At 41.0% G+C, this 19,380-nt stretch overlaps 1 protein-coding gene across 1 annotated transcript; it reads right to left on the bottom strand.

Moving 5' to 3' along the window:
• Positions 1-755: 755 nt before the first annotated feature.
• On the bottom strand, positions 756-17,905 carry hdlbpa (high density lipoprotein binding protein a). Its single transcript, XM_084549145.1, has 28 exons — positions 17,831-17,905; positions 15,219-15,290; positions 12,305-12,446; positions 12,067-12,224; positions 10,008-10,223; positions 9,686-9,892; positions 9,385-9,600; positions 9,080-9,286; positions 8,883-8,990; positions 8,675-8,779; positions 8,502-8,580; positions 8,275-8,414; positions 8,092-8,196; positions 7,891-8,004; positions 7,695-7,781; positions 7,486-7,617; positions 7,178-7,396; positions 6,569-6,790; positions 6,246-6,464; positions 5,976-6,114; positions 5,456-5,607; positions 5,269-5,373; positions 5,045-5,179; positions 4,579-4,722; positions 4,091-4,270; positions 2,565-2,681; positions 2,302-2,442; positions 756-2,211 (listed from the first exon to the last, which is right to left on the bottom strand). Exons 3-28 carry the CDS (start codon positions 12,405-12,407, stop codon positions 2,122-2,124), a joined length of 3,840 nt encoding a protein of 1,279 aa, XP_084405271.1. The 5' UTR covers positions 12,408-12,446; positions 15,219-15,290; positions 17,831-17,905; the 3' UTR covers positions 756-2,121.
• Between the last annotated feature and the right edge of the window lie 1,475 nt (positions 17,906-19,380).

Genomic DNA, 19,380 nt, shown 5'->3' with positions numbered 1-19,380 from the left:
TTTTGGTCGTCAGACGTTACGAACCGGGGGGCGCTGTTTTGCACATGCGCAAACTCAGTTAAACGATCATGGCCGCGCGTTAAAATTTAGTTTTTGCAACTTCGTCATTGTTGAACGGTGTTCAATGATGAAATTCTTCATGAATGAGTTGTTAATTTTATGGCAGATGGAAGGCATCCATACAATTTGCATAAATTGTTATTTTTAATTATTATTTTTGTTAATGTTCAGGCCACATTTAAGATAACTTGCAGATTTTAACTTCCCTTCGGATTTTTATTATCCGTCTTATAGCACAAACTTTGTGGCAAAATGTTGTGAATAATGCGTTAATAGAAAATGCAGCTTGCTACTTTGCATATATATGTCCTGGATTTATGTGTCCGCTTCTGCCCCTTAGTGTAGGCCTTTGACTTTTGTGTTTTTTTTTAAATTGAATGACAGGCTATTTAGAAAACAGATTATCAGAGAAAATACAAAATATTTATTAAATCACAGGATATGGCCATTGTGGAGGTTATTAAACTGATATATATTTTTATATTCACTGAATGAACACTGAGGTTGAGACCCCCCCCCCCCAACTAGAAAAAGTCCAAAATGTTATCAGTAACCTCAGTCCAAAAAGGGCGTACAACTGAGATCAGCTATTCATATTATTAAAAAAGAAATAAACACCACAGCTTTATAATCCACCAGATTTACTATTTTTTTTGTAGTTATTGGATAAAGGAGTCAGAAAGATACACAAAAGAAAGATTTTCAATTTTTATTGACTTTTTGGACAATTTCTTTTCCAGTGTCATCCATAACCGTTCACTTCAATGGTATTTGCATAATCTTTCATTCAATACTAGGAGGATATAAACCAAGGTAGACTGATGCTCGATGCCGAAATAGCAGCTAGCAAGCTAAATCTGCACTCCTCGAGCAATATGAAACTAGTTACGATAACTGGGGGAGGGGGAAATGTTCAGAGAGCTTTCAAGGGAACAATAAACATACCTTCCAGTTGTCCATTAAAAATGCACCATCACATCATCTCTACCTGGTTTGTATCGTTCTAGTTGTAAGGCTGATAAAAAAAAGGGCCATTGCTATTTAACAGAGCGATCTGCATAGCAGCTGGAAGACAAAGGGACTGGACACTGACCCAATACAGAGGATGAGTAACACAGGACATCACTAGACAGATAGTTGGCACAAGATGGTCTGCTATTTTGCTCACAGATACATTTTCTTTTGTAGAGTGATTTACTTTTGAATGTCAAGAGTCCATTCAACAGTTAGTGTGAGGTTTGATGCATTGGAGCGCTAGGCCTAGTGTTGTAAAGAGGTTTAGTTCTGGCATGATCCCCAAGCATCTGGCAGTTTGAGTGGGTGCCATTCTGAAGAGGCAAAAGACCCGCACCCGTACTCCTCTCCCCTGTGCCCTCTCTTTGTAAAGGTTACCGATTCGTAAGGCTACGAGGTACGTGCCACTACTTGACTATGTTCACAGAAGCAGTTACAAGCAAATGAAACGATGTGACAGGACAACCACTACAGTGTGCTTGAGGGCTGATGACCAACAATTTTCACTCAGCTACATGGATAGAGCAGGAGGGCAGTGAGTGACTGACACAGCTGGCCTCATTGGTCAGGCATCATGTCTGAATATGTCACCAGCAGTAATTCAATCCCTTTACCCCACCCTGCGAAGGCAACTAAGATACGGGCAGCTCACAAAAACTGATGTCTGGCCACCACTGAGTTTGGTATAACAGTTCAAACCACAATGAAATGTCAGATCTAACCAACATATAAAACAGTCTTTTACAGACTGTAGACTTAACTGCAACGCCATTGTCGCATATTATTTTTTTTTCCTTTTAATAAGACTTTTTTTTTTTTTTTTTTTTTTTAAATGCAGATACAAAGCTCACAAGTCAATTACAGTATCTGAAAGCACTTTTGGACTGATGAATCTGCAAGGTTAGACTGAGATAAGTAGACAGAGAAGGATGACATTCTCAGAACTGAAAATTTTTAGGGTCAGCGGTCAGTCCAGGTCAAAAGAGGGGACAATGACGGGGAAGATTCTTGTCTGGTTAGGTTCAGGCCCATCTGTGGACGCACACCTTAGAAGCGCTTTGGTCCCCAGGGTGAGGCCTTGGTTGCCACTGGGGCTCCGAAGCTTGGGAAATCTTCAGAGCTGCTCATATCAGGGGCCTAGAAGTAGAAAAACAGATGGGGTTTAAGAAATAAAGTCGTGACCAATTCTAATTTGGCATCAATTTATAAATAAAATAAAATGCTCACCTTCTCATTGCCAGTAGCCCAGGGAGCCTCCCTCACCACAAAGCCTTTGGATGGGCCACGGCGTTCATCCATGGCAGCAGCGCTACCACCAGGGGGCCTCATGTAAGCCATCTTAGCTTCATTTTCCACAACATCTGCCATCTGACAAAAACGCCATAACAAAGTGCATTAGCGCTAATCGGGAAAGCGTAAACATTTCAGGAATTTGTTACATCATCTACTGGTGGGGGGGGGAATGATTTATCATGCAGGGAGAAGCTTACATATTCCTCTTCCAGGTTAAGGAGATGGTCGATGGCTTCATCTACAAGCTCAGGCCGACCTGTGACTGTCACAAGGTTTGGGTCTGCAGCTCCACTTTGGGGAAACCTGAGATCAACCTACAAAAGAAAAAAAAAGATTAATTCATGTGACACTGAGGGTGCCTCTCTCCTCCCTCTCCTCCCTCTCCCCTCTCTTCCCCCCCCCCCCCCCCCAATTGTTTTGACTACCGACTTTAGTCTAAAACATAGCAGAGAAATTTGGATACATTGTGTGAATGATTTTCCTAAAATTACATCTATGTTACTCTCTGGTTTAGGTCACAATCTGAACCCATCACAACGGGCTGGGTCATTGTGAGGCTAACCTTTCTTTCCACCCTAGTCTTCCAGACCTCTGGGGAGAACCCTGTTGCTAAGCTTGTTCATGCCTAGCTGTTAGAGAAGAGATCTGATGGGATTAGAAAGTCCCAATCCTTCTCCAAACCAGCCCACCCACAATAGGGGCAGCCACCACCAACGAGCAACACAGCGCAGGAGTGAGCACGTGTGTGATGAGATGCAATCCACCCATGATTCAGCATCTTGGATTCTTTCCTGGGAATACACTCCTCTCAGGACAAAGGTGCGTTCATAGATTCACATCTTATGATCACAATAACGCAGAAAGCCATCAGTGTTTGTAGTTGGTAAGTATTAGAAAAATATGTCAAAACAAATCAGCATGACAAGTGTTCTCCAGATTTTAGGACGTAACCAAGTAGGTCTGGGTATCGCTAACTATTTCATAAATCAATTTGATTCCAATAACAAGGTCCAGATTCAATTCAATTCATTTTGAGATATTTCAGTTTTAAAACAATTGGCACTTAAAACTAATAGTGTCATGTATTCCATAGATTTGTGGCATTTCCACAGCATTTTATCTCCAACATCTTGTATATGGCTTTGCTTTTGTCCAGCTCTTCTGTTGTCATACTTTTTAAATCCAATCAGCTTTTAAGCTTGACGTTGCTCTCAGGGTTGTAGCTTCTGTCTTGTTTTGAAAATCCCTAATCTCAATATGCATCTCTTGTGAGATTGATTTCATAAATACATGCCATTTCCTGCATCCTCTCTTATTAGAATCTCACTGCATTCTCTCGATTTTGCGTGACCACAGGATTTTATGAATTGATTTTGGATCTTTCAAAAAAACAAGATCAATTTAGATCAAGAAGTACATTTTTTTTGTTTGTTTTTTTAACCCCGACTTGTCACCGACTTGAGTTTTCTTAATCTTAGATAGTCCGTCCTGATTTTTTGCACTGATTTAGAAGGCCTTTGGTTCAGACACGTTTCCCAGTTCATTTTCTTATGTTCCATTTATGTAGCCAACTACAAAAGTGAGGTGAAGACTCTCAAAGTCATGACTTTGCCAGACTCCTTATGTCATGAATGGACTGCTTTCAAATGAGCTACTTCTGGCTTTTTAGATATTTGCTTTAATTCGCAGTGGAGAACATATCCTATTCTTTCCATAGTCTCACCTTAAACTCATCCATGATCTTGCGGATGCCCTTGCCACGCGCTCCAATAATGCGGGCATGGACTCTGCTGTCCAGGGTGATGTCCTCAGAGATCATTTCCTCCAGCTCGTCCACAATGGCCTGGATGGCGTCTCGTGCAGCTATGGCTTTGTGCTCATACCCTGTAATAGTAATCTGATCCTGTGGAGAAACAGCAGCCAAATTAACACAAGACAAATAATTAATTCAACAAAACCTTTCTACTCAGACAATCAGGCCAGTACAATTATCTTGAGCTCATGGGTAAAATAAGGACCAATATAAAAGTATTTCTATCATTTTCCAATAGTATCTCTGGGTAGGGTTTTGGTGGAGGAACTGGTCATTTAGCACCACCTGCTGTCCTGTTGCAGTACAGTGTTCATTTTTTGCCTGCATTTTGTTGATGACAGGAAATGTTTGTGCGGAGACACATCACACATTGTTATTTGTGCAAGAAGATGCTCTACCTGGCTTTCATCGTTCTTCTCCGGGAACTGGATGTTAACATCGTGCTCAGTGCGGATGTTTGTAATAATGGCACCCTTTCGGCCGATGATTTTGGGGTGATACTTGGGGTCCACAGTGATGGTCAGCTTGAAGCTCCTGAGCGTCTACGGAGGGGTTTGATAGAAAAAAGGTTAGAATCCAGCAATCTCTCCATTGGTGAACACCGGTTTTGGCAAATGCTACAATGGTAAAGGTTAATTATTAAGCTTTTTCCTCTTGAAATGTCATGAGCTTGCCCTTAAAATAATATTCAAGATAACTGCACCATGTGAGTGTAAATCAGCTGAGCAGACACTTCACACTACCACTTATACTGGAAAGAGAGTTGAGCCTCAGTACACACAACAGATCATTTCACCTGAATACACTGGATAAACACACTATAAAGCAGAGTGGATGCATGAGAGTACTCCAGCAAATACGAACCCTATCCGCCTGCTCAGCCTGCAGCTCTTTGACGCGGTCCAAGAGTCCCTCTTTGGCGCGGTCAAGGTGATTGGCCAAGCCGGTGATGGAGATTTTATCAGATTGCTGCTCAGGAGCAGGCACTTGAATATTAACCTGTGGAGACAGTGATGGGTCCCATTAATTAGAGTTTCTTTTATTTGTTTCCCCTATATCTCAGTGCTACAACAATGTTTGAGACGCACCTCAAATTCATCCATCATCTTACGAATTCCACTTCCTTTCTGCCCAATGATGTATCGATGAAGCTCAAAAGGCACTTCCACCTCAATAGTGACAGGAACCAAAGCCTGAAGATAGTGAATGAAGACAGTTAGGAGGGAAAAGCAACTTCTTAGAGGAATTAATGTCCGGTTTTTTGTAAAGTCTAACCTTCAGTGCTTCCACAGCACCCTCGCAGCGCTCTTTGCGGCCAGAAATCACAATGGTGTCACACTTTTTGGGTGCATTTGGATCAACAGGTTCCTTCACTTCACCGTTCGCTTCTCCGTTCTCCTGAATAGGAGCTTCGGCAGGAGGCGCAGCTAAAAAGTAAATCAGGAAGTTTATGGGAAAATGTAAGGCAACAGTGCAATAAGAAGTTGTTCTGTGGAAACCTGGCAATTTTATTAATTAATTCATTACACACACACATATATATATATATATATATATATATATATATTTTTATTTTTTTTTTTCCCCACCCAGAGCTTTCACAATATGGTGCAATGAATATTTTGCCATTTTAGACTGTTGGCTTTACTAATATTCGCTCTGGGATATTATATTCACTTTTTACCATTTTCAGACATTTAGAAGACAAACCTACATATCCACTAATCAAGGAAATCTTCAGCAGATTAACTTGTAAAGAAAAATAATTCAACTGTAGCTGTTAAACTGCTCCTACCTTGGGGGTCCTCACGTTCTGGGAACTTGATTTGTACATTGTGATCTCTGGTGATCTGCTGGATCCGTGAGCCTTTGGGACCCATGATGGAACGGTGGAACTTCTGAGGAATCACACACTCCACTGTCACTTGAGCGTCCTGGGAAAGAATAGGTGGGGGATAAGCCGAGACGAAGACATTACAATTCAAATACGGAGGGGAAAAATAAATAAATGGAGAAATAAAAACAAAGACTAGTAAAAAATAAAAAAAAATAAAAAGCTACTTACCAAGTCATCAACAATCTCCTGCATGCGCTTTTTGGCTGCCTCCACACATTCTTTGGCTCCTTTCAGGGTGACCTTTTCGCTCTGAGAAGCTGTGCGAGGGAAGCTCACCATAACGCCACCATACTCATCAGCTAAGTCCCTGAGGACCTGGCCACGGCGAGCCACAAAGTAGCGATGGTGCTTGGGGTCAACGCTCATAGTGTCCTCAACAACGTTGTCCTGCAACCAAAGAGTGACTTGTGTTTAAAGTTCATGTACAATAAGAGAATCCAAGCTTTAGTTTATCTTATTCTGCTGTGTTCAAAACTCATCTGAAGCCTTACTAAGCTCTTGATGAGCTCCTCCAGCTCTTTCTGGGCCTCTCGCACGGCTTCCTCGGTGCCAACCACAGTGATGAGTTCCTGGTCTTTGTCATCTGGGGTGGGGAAGATGATCCTGGCCCCAGTGCTGTCACGAACCTTGCGAATGTTTCCGCCACCTTTTCCAATGAGGAACTTGTGGTATTCTGGCTTTGCGTTCAGCTCAGCAGTGTGACTCTTTGTTTGCTGAAAACATTTTACAGAATTCCATTATTACAAGTCAGCCTCAATTATGAGGTCAACTCATAGAGAGCTTTTACTAACTTCTTAGATGGAAAATTGTATCGTGTTGAAATAAAATAAAAAATTCTCGGACTTAAAGCTTTATAATTTTGTCTTAATTGCATAAACAAACATTTCTGACGTTATGACAGCTGTGCAGGGGCCTACTGTTTCAGTTCTGTCAACTGAAAGGAAACTGAAAGTAGTCCCCATCATGTGGTAATGTACGACCACTGAACAACAAAAGCAGCTCTTGAAATTTTGCCCCCTACTCTCTCTACTGCTCGCATGGTCGCCAGTTTAGCCAGGGTCAAAAGAAGTTCAACTTTTTATTAAGTCATTCGTACAAACCTTCTCCTCTGCCAAGGCAAGCAGTTGCTGCTTGGCTTTGTCCACCTCCTCTGCTGGGCCTCTAATGGTGACCTTATCAATCCCTGAGCCCTCTGTGGGAAAGTGGATGTGCACGCCACCACATTCCTCCATGATCGAGCGCACCAAACGGCCCTTTGACCCGATCAGGGAGTTGTGCAACTTGGAGGGAATGGATACATCCATTTCTGTGATGTTCGCCTGGACACAGTGAGACATTAATTAAGCAATTACATCACGTCTGATGTTGTGCAAAAGAATCAGAGAGACTAATGGGCGTATGGTCTTACAAGCTCCTTCTGAATTGCCAAGATACGATTCCGTGCAGCTTCACAGTTTGCCTTCTTCCCAGTGATGACTATCATCTCCGAGTTGCTGTTCTCAGCAGGCAGGTCAATTTTGGTGTTCGTTTCCTCCCGGATCTAGAAACAAAAAGTCTGTTAAATCAAAACTTGGACAGACAACCAACAGCGTCAGGTGTGTTGTCAGTATGCTGTACCTTCTTAATGTTTGAGCCTCCTTTTCCAATTATGTTTCTGTGGAACTGCTTGAAGATGGGGACCGAGACAGAAAAGCTGTTCTCCACCTAACCAAAGAAATCACTGAAGGTTAACACTCAACACTTTAACTGTGACTTACAGTATATACACATCACAAAACATGATACCAACATGAGAAAAGACCACAAGATTTACCATTTCAGCAACTATCTTCTGCATGAACTTCGAGCACTTTTCCACCTCGGTTCTTGGGCCCCTAAGTTGAACGATGTCGCTTTTTTGTGCTGGGTCAGGGAAGTTGATGATGACCTGGAACAAATAACGTTTTGAGTTTTAGTTCATTGTAACATTCAGTGCAAATAAACCAACACCATATTCCATGTGATATCCACTCACCTCTGGGAATTTGTCGCGCACTTCTTTTATCTTCTCCCCTTTTTGGCCGATGATGGCTCTGTGAAAACGCTGTTCAATGATCAGGTCCTTTGTACGCTCATTCTCCTGCAAGACACATGAGATTTTAAGTGTGACAGGAACTAATCTGCAGCACCTCACATGTGAACTCAAGTTTGCACTGACCATGCGTGACGCAAGCTCAAGCAGCTCCTTCTTGGCCTCCTGCACACCCTGGGGATCCCCCTCAATACGGATCAGGTTGCTCTTCTCATTGTCAGGGGGGATACGGACGGTCACCTTGTGCAGCTCTTTGATGCGGTTGACTATAAATGAATTGTAAACCCATAGTTTGAGAAGACTGTACACAGTTTTGTTGCAGTGTCCAAAATGAACCAAAACAACATGCTTACTGTTAACGCCTCCTTTTCCAATCAGATGACGGTGGAATTTGGGGTCCACGCTAATCTCTGTGTAGTCCATTCGACTTATCTGTTTAGACAAAAACATGACAATGTTTGATTACCTTGTTTGAAAACCCTTTTGCTTGATAATTAGGCTTTGAGTTCAACTACATAACACTCACCAAATCTGTAACAATGGCCTCAATCTGGCCCTGCACCATTTGCACATCTTTGGTAGGACCTTCCAGGGTGATCTTGTCTTCTCCCTCAGTGAACTCAATGTGCACCTGTATGCAAAATAAAGGGAAAACATTTCTTAAGTCAAAATTAGGAAGATTTTTGTTTTTTATTTTTATTTTTAAGCACTTCAATTTTGAGAATTCAACAGACCTTGGGCATTTGTTGGGTAATCTTAGCCAAGTTCTGCCCCTTCTTGCCAATAATGAAACGATGAAGCCAAGAAGGAGCTGAGACCGAGGAAACAGTGTAACTGTTTGCCTGCGAAAAGAAAAAGTTTGCAGGTTATGCTTCATTTCCCCTCACTAAAACTGTTGTCAATGTTATTATTCGTGGGCAGGTATTTTTACCTTGGCATAAACTTCAGTGAGGGCCTGACCAAGACGGTCTGGCTCCCCACGAAGGATGACAGTTTCTGAGCTGCTGTCAGATGGTGGGATCTCAACTGAGACGCCAGTTCTATCCAGGATCTCCTGCAGGGTGTTTCCCTTGGGGCCAATCACATATTTGTGCTGAGACTTCTTTACCTCCACTGCAATGGTGGTGGCATTCTTCTTCTACAACACATAAAAGGTAATGATCAGAGACTTGTTGCATGCAACAGTATTATTACTCAACTCAATATTACTCAACTGTGAAGTAATTATTTACACACCTTGTCTTCATAAACCTTCTTGATCATAGCCACAGCAAGGGCCACCTGCTCCTTTTCCCCAGTGATGACAATCTCAGTCTTATTGACACTTGGAGGGGGGACATTGATGCGGGCACCGGTCTCCTGCATCATCTCTCCTACTAGCTTATTGTAGGCCCCAGTGATGAATGGATGGTAGACCTTATCGATGTTCACCCTTTCCACAGCACGCTTGTCCTTAAAGAGTAAAGAGGGGAACAAAAATTAAAATCTGGAAGGTATCACGGTAAAAGAAATATCTTAGTGGGAAGAGGAGCATTACCTGCTCAGCAGAGATCAAGAGGATCTCGTGCTTTGCCTTCTCCAGGCCTTCCTTGGTACCAGAGATCTTGATCTGGTTGCTGGGGTCGTCAGGTCGTGGGATCTGGATTTTGGTGGCAGTCTTGAGCTCAAGCTCCTGAAGCTTCTCCCCATTTTTGCCGATGACAAAACGATGGTGTTCTTTGGGGATGGCAACAGTCGCCGACGCCTGTTGGAGTTAAAAATATATAAATAAAATAAAACTAAAAGCTGTTGGCACCAATCAAGGTCTTCAACAATAATTTTGTTATGCATTCATCCCTAATTAAGACAAATCTCCTGACCTGAGTCTGCAGTCGGGACACAATCTCCTTACGGGCCTTCATCACAGCGTCCAGCTTCCCAGACACCATGATGGAGAGCCCCTGATCTTTAGCCAAGGAAAGTTCCAGATGGGCTCCAGTCTTATGCATGATGTCTACGCAGACCTTCGCTTGGTCTCCTTCCCCAAACTGGTTGATGTCCTTGTACTTGCGCTCCTCTAGCGGCACATGGAAAACCTAAATCATGTGCAAAAACAAGAATGAAAAGTCAGGTTGGTGACCTTAAAAGAACTGAGGAGGGAGGGAGATGTCTCACAGATGCATGCAAATTGTAGGGTCCAAACCATGGCTTTTACAAAATACACAGAAGCAAGAGTAGACTGTGGGTTAGGTAGTGAAACCTGGGAGAATAAACTGAATTTAAATGTGTTTTCAAATAGGAAAAGCAAAAACGGATTATAGACTCAAATTTCCAGTGCAATGCAATATTTCAAAATAAGTTATAAAACATGGCTAACAAATATTGAGTGTCTTGCTTCCGTTCATTTAATTTAACGGTTTTATTTGTACCTTTTTATTTTCCTTAATTAAATGAAATAAGTTATTGTATTGGCAGTGTATGTGTTGCCAATATACACTGCCCGGCCCAAAAAAAAAAATAAAAAATAAAAAAAATAAGTCGCCACCTGGATTTAACTAGGCAAATAGGTACGGGCCTCCTATTAGATAATTACTGCATGGGGGATTCTATTTCAGCTGGCAACAAGTTATTTAACCCCAACTGATGCCATGAGTAGCTTCTCATTTCCTAAACAACCACTGGACACATCCCATGGTTGTGGAAAATATGTTGGTCTGTTTGAGGAGGGTCCATTGGCATGCATCAAGCAGAGAAAACATCTAAGGAGATTGTAGAAACTACTAAAATTGGGTTAAGAACTGTCCAACGCATTATTAAAAACTGGAAAGATAGTGGGGAACCATCGTCTTTGAGGAAGAAATGCTGTCGGAGTCCAGATTTACGCCTTTCCAGAGTGATGGGCGTAACAGGGTAAGAAAAGAGGCAGATGAAGTGATGTACCCATCATGCCTAGTGCCTACAGTACAAGCCTGTGGGGGCAGTGCTATGATCTGGGGTTGCTGCAGTTGCTCAGGTCTAGGTTCAGCAACATCATGTGCCCAAAGAATGAGGTCAGCTGACTACCTGAATATACTGAATGACCAGGTTATTCCATCAATGGATTTTTTTTCTTCCCTGATGAAGTAAAGCCAACCACAGTCTTGAGTAACGACTGTATTTGTAGCACACAGATTATGCCAAGCATGAACCAAAGACTACAAAGAAGTCTTTTTGAAGTCTTCACAGACCTTCTATCTTACCCTTACATTTGACTATCTCATGACTATTAATGCTTGGAGTATTTTTTTCCCTCTCTGGAGTGCCTAGTGAAGCCTAACCTTCACAGACAGTTTATTTCATGCAAATCCTCAACTGTTTATATGTTGTATGTTTTTAACGCATTTATAACGCCTGATCAGAATATCAGTGTTACTGCAGGCCTTTTGTAGCAGGTCTACAGATGAAAGTCACACAAAGAGAACAGTTCCTCTTTCTTTTTGCCATCTCTACAGTTGTATATAAAAGAAAACCATATGCTCTTTGTTGAAGTCATCATACAAAGTGATAAAATGGTTAGAAAGGTATTTTTACGGCCTCTGATAACAACTATATTACTTCTCACAGGATAAAACACCGGGATGACGGCCATATTTGGTGCCGACTGCCTGCATCATTCTGTTGTGTAGTATGAAACCAGCAGTGAACAGCAGCAACAAATCCATCAGTTTCAATCAAAAACTGTTTCTTCACCAACATAGACTTGATATACTGCTGTGCAGCACTTCACCTACAGAGAATTGTTGAAGTGGATTTGCATTTAATCTGACACTTTAACTACAATTCTGTAACAATACTTCTATGTATATGTAGAGAAATATGCTGCGAGAACTTTGAATTGAAAACACCAGCTAGACACCTTTCTAGATGCAACCATACGAGTTAAGATTACAAAAGTTATACCTGGGTGATAATTGAGGACTTAAGAGGGCGAATCTTAGATGTCCAGGCATTGGCAGTTTCCTGGGTCCCCTCAGGTGAGACCGCTTTCTCAGGCAGAGGTGGGAAAGCTTCCTTGTAGGTAGGAGGGGCATCCTCAACACTGGTTCCAGCAACAGCAGCTGAACACAGGGCAGATGAGTCCACTTAAAGCTTTGTGTTTGCATTTAACAAATGAAGCCTTAATTATCCAAATACTTACCGACACCAACACCACCACCACCACCGCCGCCGCTCTGCTCTGGCAAGAGCCCACTACGGTGCTCATTGAAGCTTTCCTGCGTAAGTACAGCGACTGAGCTCATGGTCAAAATCCCACGTTAACACGGAGTCCGAGTGTGCCACTGAAAAGAAACCTTGCATTAATTTCAGTTTCAGTCAAGCACAACTTTTAAAATGTCTTAACTGGTTTCCTAAATCAGCTGAAAGATTAATTTCTACAACAGCACACAATTTTTTTTGCCAAAGTTAGAATGGTTTGGGTCTTTCCCATTAGTTTTTGTTGCCATTTTTCTTATTAAATTGTGAAATGCTCTGTTGGTAAAAGATGGACTCATGCATTTCCCTGCACACATCAGAGTTGGCAATATACAAATCTAAAATCTGATGATGGTTGTGCTTCTTTACGTCACAGAACTGTCAGTCAAATGTTCAAGCTAAAGCTCACAGTCCTGAGGAAGTAGAGTTTTAAACACTTAATAAGTAAACACCCAAGTCTGAATGTCATCTTTGTCTGTTACTTTAGTAACAAGTAGTGAATAATGTTAAACAGAAAATGTTTTTCAAAAGAAATTCTTAGTCAAAAGAATTCTGGTGCTTTTTTTTGTCCAGAAAACATCTGATCCAGGGCCGCAACAACGCCCCAACGTAATCAATGATGGCAATGTTTACGCTCATCAACAGCTGTAGCATCTCCTGCAGCAAGACATGCTGGGAAAAGAGATTTTAACAGAAAAAAAACTCAAACGTTTGGGCCCTTTTTAAACGGATGCATGCTTTGTAAAGCACATGCATAAGCTGTTAAACTGATACGGTCCGTGGGCTCTCCATCCTCAAAACAATGAGACAGCAGCACACATATTTGAACCAATACAGTGAGTTTAGTCTGATTCTTTGTCTACTCTCTAGAACAGATATTAAAAACTAGTATAGTGAACTTTTAAGCTGTAAGATATTTGCCATGCATGTGTACAGTTATAAATCTAAACGTAAATTACTATTTACGTAAATCTATAAACATATACAACTAAGTTTGCTTCGTTGTTTAAATTAGGTCTACACTGAATAAATATCAATGTGATGAATAATATGATTGACCAAGGATTAAAGTTTGAAATGGTTCCTTCATTCATAGATTAGAAAATGGTTTAATAGTGGTAAGATAACCAAAGTATTAATCAACTACTCAGAAAATCAATAGCTAAAATCAAGAGGAATCGTTTATTTACCCATTTCAATTTATTGTCACCATTAACCTGGATTACTCTAACAATTAACCAGACTGTTTGCCCTGTGTGTATGGTTTGCACATTAGAGCGACCAGTGACGTGGGACTTTGATATGTTGCTTATTTAACTAAGAAATTGAGTTTTGCATACACTCAGGACAGCAAAGCCCTCGTTTGAATGGTAGAAAGGAAATAGTAATTCTCTACCGAGAAGTCACATGTGGAGGTTTAATGTTGTGTACAAGGTTATCATAGGTGGACTTTTGACCGTTATCTAATCTATCTTTATCAAAGAAAGCAATGATCACACTTTGCACTTAGCATGTCAGCACTGTGTTAATGTGTGCAGAGATCGAGTGCTGAGTGAAGTGATTAAACATTAGCACCACATAAAAAAATAAAAACAAAAACACAGGTGTGGGCAGGGCCTCAGCCTCACTGTGTCCTTCTAGAAAATCCCAATTTGTGATTTAGTCCAACTGCGTTTGTCCAGTGCTATTCTAAGAATTGTATGTAGGTGAGTAGGCTCCAAGGTTAAGAGGATTTTAGCCCACTGACCCCTCTGTATATCCACACTGGATAGGATTAAAAGCAAAAACCCAGCAACAGACAACTCAGTAGTCCAGTCTAGGATCTTTCAACCAAATAATTCTTTCTAACAAAAAGACCGCAAGGCCAATCCTCTCATCTATGACGTTCATAGAAATTTAAAAGAGGATTTCTGAGTTATATAAACCTGCAAGTATTGACTGAGTTCCATTAATAGTGATTGTTTTACTCTGTAGAGAGGGAAATAAATGAATGCTTTGACTAAGGTTTGATTCCACTTCACTGTCAATGACGAAACTTGATATATCACGAAGAGTCTCCCCTTTGTTTGTCTGCCTGGTAGAGAAACTTAAAGTCTGGCCAACAAGCAGAGGAATGTGAATGGTTTCAGGGTGGATTTTGCCCCAAGCATGCCTGAAATTCAGCTGAAAGCACAAAAAGACAACTCCCTGATGTTGCTGAGAACTACTTGATATAGGGGTAATTGAAGGAAATTTGCTTCAAGCTCCCAACCTGGAAGAAGTCAGTTTAGCAGGCTGCCACCCCCCAACACATTTCAGAGAACACCCTCTCAGTGGCCTCTTCCTTGTCAGGCTTCATAAAGTTAAGGCTGCTGTGCCCAGTGCTCATTACAGTTTGCACACACTGTACTAGCTTAAGTCTGACTATCCTCCATGTGAGCACTGGAAGGAACAAGAATCTTTACAAACGACATATCTGTGGTTTGTATAAATCCATGTAAGCAATGTCCTGTTATGAGCATTTATGTTTGTCCAGTCTTAAGCATTTGATTTGGATGTCTTTATTGTGACAACTTTGAAGCAATAGCCATTTAACTTGGAGGTGGGCCATCCTCACGTTCCAACACGTCAAGGACATCCGTGATGGAGGAAATGCCACTCCAAAGGTAAACAGGCCAGGTAATGTGTTTGCTCAATTTTAAGTACTTAACTGGTTCACTTACCTGTAAAAAATTCTTACTGACAGAAAATGAAAGCTTAAAACAGAGTTCCTAAATCTAGTCATATTTCTCCAGAATCACATTCAGAATTTAATGTTTTGTAATTTGTTTTGTAGGAGAGCTTACACTGCAAATTTGACAACAGCTGTAAAAACTTACCAGCTAAATGGTCAGTTACCAGATAATCCGTCCTGTAAAGATGCAAGTTCCCGTCAGCCTGCCAGCTTTTGCCTGAAGGCCAAAAAGAAAAACAAAGAAAGGTTAGTTAGTTACAAAAGATATGGATATGTCAAGTGCCACACTTCCAACAACAAGAGACCGTCTTCAAGAGATTGGACAGGGTCATATGTGCACAAAGAAGAAAACTGCTCTTAAAAATAAAACACAAAATTCATGTAGGATATGTGTCCAATGAATTTGCAATTTCGCTTATGTGTTTGAACATTATATTGTACTGCCTTAATTAAAACTGTAGATGAAGGTTTATGACATGCCAATAGCAGATGTTTATAATACAAACTGTCATTAAATATATATATATATATATATATATATATATAAAAAAAAAAAAAAGGATAACCCCAGCAGAAAATACAATGTCAGACTACTGTCGTTATCACCAATTTGCATATTGAGTGATCGTCATCATGGTTCTGGAGGGCTCGGTAGGAAAATTACAGCTATACTGTCAAGCCACTGCCAAGTCAGACAGCTGAAACCGTTCGTAAATGAAGAAGTGTCCAGATAAAGCAGATGCCAAGAAGTGCATTACTGAGGACCAGTAAAGTATAGGTGCTACTGGAGCCTGCTCTCCTTGACAAGCATCTGGCTTCTATAATTGGACACCGCTTTGTCATACAGAAGAACAGATCTGGGAATTGATGAAGCTGCTGAAGGGTAACAAGGTAAATACGCTACTGTTCTCTTAGCCAGAAAAAAAAATAATAATACACAAATAAAGGGTTCTTATTAAAAGATGTGATTTATCAAAGGGCGCATGATCTGAAATGCCATGACATTTTATGCTTAAGTAGTAAGAACGCTTGGATGGATTTCACTAGTTTACCACTGGTATGACCATAAGCTTTGGTCAAAGTTTCCACTGCAACATACACCCACTTACCAGTTCATTATGTACACTAGTGGATGCAATGAATGTAGTGTAAAGTAATAACATCGCACTAAATCTTAGCTCTATGAAAGGCGGCAATTCAACTGTGTGACCATTTTGGAGGATGTAGTCTGTGGTGTTGATAAACACAAAAGTGTTTCCATTATTTTGACATTTTAGTCAGTGGGCCTGGCTAAGTAACAGAAACACTTGAATGGTTATTTCAACACAGTTTAAACAGCACCACAAACTACATCCTCTAAAATAACCATACAGTTGAATCACCATCTTTCTGACGCAGTTTCAACTGAAAACTGTAACAGTCATGAAGCCAAGATTTTGTGTCAGACTGTTTTATTAGAAGGTCATTCATTTTCAGTTGTGTACCTAATGAACTGGCAAGTGAATGGACGTCCACCATACATCCAACTACTGTTCTACGAAGATCAATCTTTGATCATCCTCAGTGCCTATAAATTATGTACTAGATAATAAAACCCACTGTATTTGGTATAGTAGTGCTGCCACAAGATACATCATGTGTCATGTTCCCTTAAACATTGTTAAATGATACGTGTGAATTACATCCACGTCGTTTTGCTTGAATAAACAAGTCGTGTGTGCAGTTGAGTTATCTAATACCTTCAATAATTACTGTTACTGAGCGGTTAACCAACGTAACTTAGCTAAACTACATTCAGTGTTATATTATGAAACCCGAGAGATCCTTCATGTAAAACGAGCTGCTACCAAGTTAACGCCGAGAGGCTAGTCTAGCTAGTTAAACTTACATTAGCTGTAGTGTGACAGCCTAGCAGCCTATATAACATTATATCCAAATCCGTCGGATTAAGTAGCTGGTTAGTGTGAGTGCTAGCCTAAACGATATCAAGTTAACTAGCTGACAGCTGCCACCGACACGTTACAGTTAATGCTAGCTTGCCCGTCATGTTGGCTAACGTTTGTGAACCATAAAAATGTACCGAGATCGAGACCAACTAACATTATCTCGACTCTCGGGGAGACAGAGATAAGGTCGTACGTTTGACGAATGTAAGGGATTGTCAACACAACAGCGATATTCAGCAGAGTGATCACCGTGGCGTGGATTAGTAGCTCCAAATCCCTAGCTAGTTAGCAAAGTTGCTAAAAACTTTGACTGTGGTGTGTGTGTGGCTGTGACACGTAGCCCCTCAGCTAATAGGTAGCGTGAAGTTAGCTTGGCTCACTCAAAGAGACCTACACAGAACTTCAGGCTGTACCTCACCCGGCTAATGACATTCATCTTACAGTGAATTTAAAACAACAACAAAAAACATTTTTAGTCGCCAACAACACTCAGACTGGGGCCGTGTCATTTTTTACAGTAATTAGCCGACACCGACGCGCCGGCTAAAAGTACAAGTTGAACTGTAGCTTTAGCTAGCGAGCTAACGTTAGCTTACGTTACACTTGGTTCCACTAGCTCGCTAAGTCCACGTAGGCATACAGCTGAGCGGGGGAGAAATGACACGGAGTCAGGCCAGAACAGACTGCTACGTCCAAGGACCACGAACAAACCGTCCTCCCAACAACTATACCTCGGTCACGTATGTGACAAATAGAAGTCGTAAATGCGGATAATACAGCCGCGTCCGGTACAAAAGTACGAAGTACTTACTTCTTTTATGTTCTCGTCTGCCCTGAAGGTGCAGAAGCTGAGATGAAATTCCACTGGCGAGAAGGTGGGATTGAAGCCTGACGGATATATACCAGGGCCGCCCACCAATCATGGCCTCCAACGTCACGTCAAAGAGTCCGATTACAAATAACTTGATTTCATTTCCAGGACGGACCCTTGTCTAAGTTGTGAACTTTGATCACATTGCTCACGAAAACAATGCAAGAAAATATTTTACACAGCAAAACATAAATAAAAGTAAGAATATTTGTGTATTTTTAATTCCTCACTAATGATGACACTTTTCACTGAGATAGCCAGGGCCAGTCAGTTTTAAGGTTACCCACATGGTGTTGTTGTTAATGTGAAATTAAACACATGTCAGTGAAACACGCAGCTTTGTACACGTGCAGAAATATTTTTCTCCTGAACAACTGCTTAGAGGCCCCATACTCAGCTCATTCCTCGGCTGCTTGTCAGTTGGATACACCGCTGAGCTCAAAGTATGCAAGTAAAGATCAAAGTCAGTCCATCATGAAACTCTCCAGGAAATCTGTGCAGGAAATAGTCCTAATGATTGGCTTTTAAATATGCAGCTGAAAAAATATGTCGATACATTTGTGTTGACTACTGATTTATGTACTGCTAGACATCACGCATTAAGTCTTTTCCCTTGTTGTGGTGGTTGAGCGGGAGGCTGCAGTATTAAAAAACCTGGGATTAGAATTTGTAGGATTATAAATGAAATGCTAGTGCAACCTGAATTTAACAGATACATCACAGCTGTTACAGTATCATAAGTTAGGCTGTAACTGTCCATACCTTTATGTATATTTTAATTGTTCATTTATTGTTTATTATAAGTCAAATTGTCTTTTATTCTACACATTTTCCAGAGATTACAGATTGTCATTGCCTTGATAATATGCAATTTGCTCTGCCTATGATGGCCATGGGATGAGGTCAAAATCACCAGACAGAAGTCCAGCATGGGTATTTTTATGTTTTGTAAGCATAGTATTTTAAAGTCACACAAAGTAAATAAAAATCTGGCAATCCGGTCCGGTCCTCGTCTGTTGAAGAAGTTCATTATCAGTGCCAGTGGAAAGAGTGCCTGAAAAACTGGACCAAAGTAAAAGTAAGGAATTTTTGCTAAAGTAAAAATGAAGTAAAACACAGGAGGCATTTTTTAAAAAGTATGTACAAAGTTATACAGGAGTAGTCACTTTGTATCAATAATTAATTGTAGTTCCGAGGCTTAATGGTGCAAATTCAAAATTAATTATTCACTTCTTTACCACATCTCAGGATGTCTTTTGCTCGATGAGCCAGTGGTTCAGGCTTCTCCTTCACCTCCCTCATTCTGACTTCCCCTCCTCCTCCTCTTGTGTGGTGAGGTTTTCCTGGAGCCTGAGGCCTCCTCATCGCCCCTCCTCCTCTTCTGGAGACCATTGATCTGGGTTTAGCTGAACTGGGCTACCAGTTCCACTGTGTTTAAGTACATACCACTGTGCGTAGATTCTAGTAATAGCTCAATAATATGTCGACCT

This window comes from Chelon labrosus (genome assembly GCF_963514085.1).
Source record: "Chelon labrosus genome assembly, chromosome: 7".
Taxonomy (NCBI): domain Eukaryota; kingdom Metazoa; phylum Chordata; class Actinopteri; order Mugiliformes; family Mugilidae; genus Chelon; species Chelon labrosus.
The sequence above is the reverse complement of the archived record's forward strand: the minus strand, read 5'-3'. Positions and strand labels throughout refer to the sequence as shown.

Coding starts and splice junctions, on each gene's coding strand:
- hdlbpa (XM_084549145.1), bottom strand. CDS start 12,407: ATGAGCTCAGTCGCTGTACTTACGCAGGAAAGCTTCAATGAGCACCGT. Junction 8,197..8,274: donor TTGAGCTTGCGTCACGCATG/GTCAGTGCAAAC, acceptor TGTGTCTTGCAG/GAGAATGAGCGTACAAAGGA. Junction 7,397..7,485: donor TGGCAATTCAGAAGGAGCTT/GTAAGACCATAC, acceptor CACTGTGTCCAG/GCGAACATCACAGAAATGGA.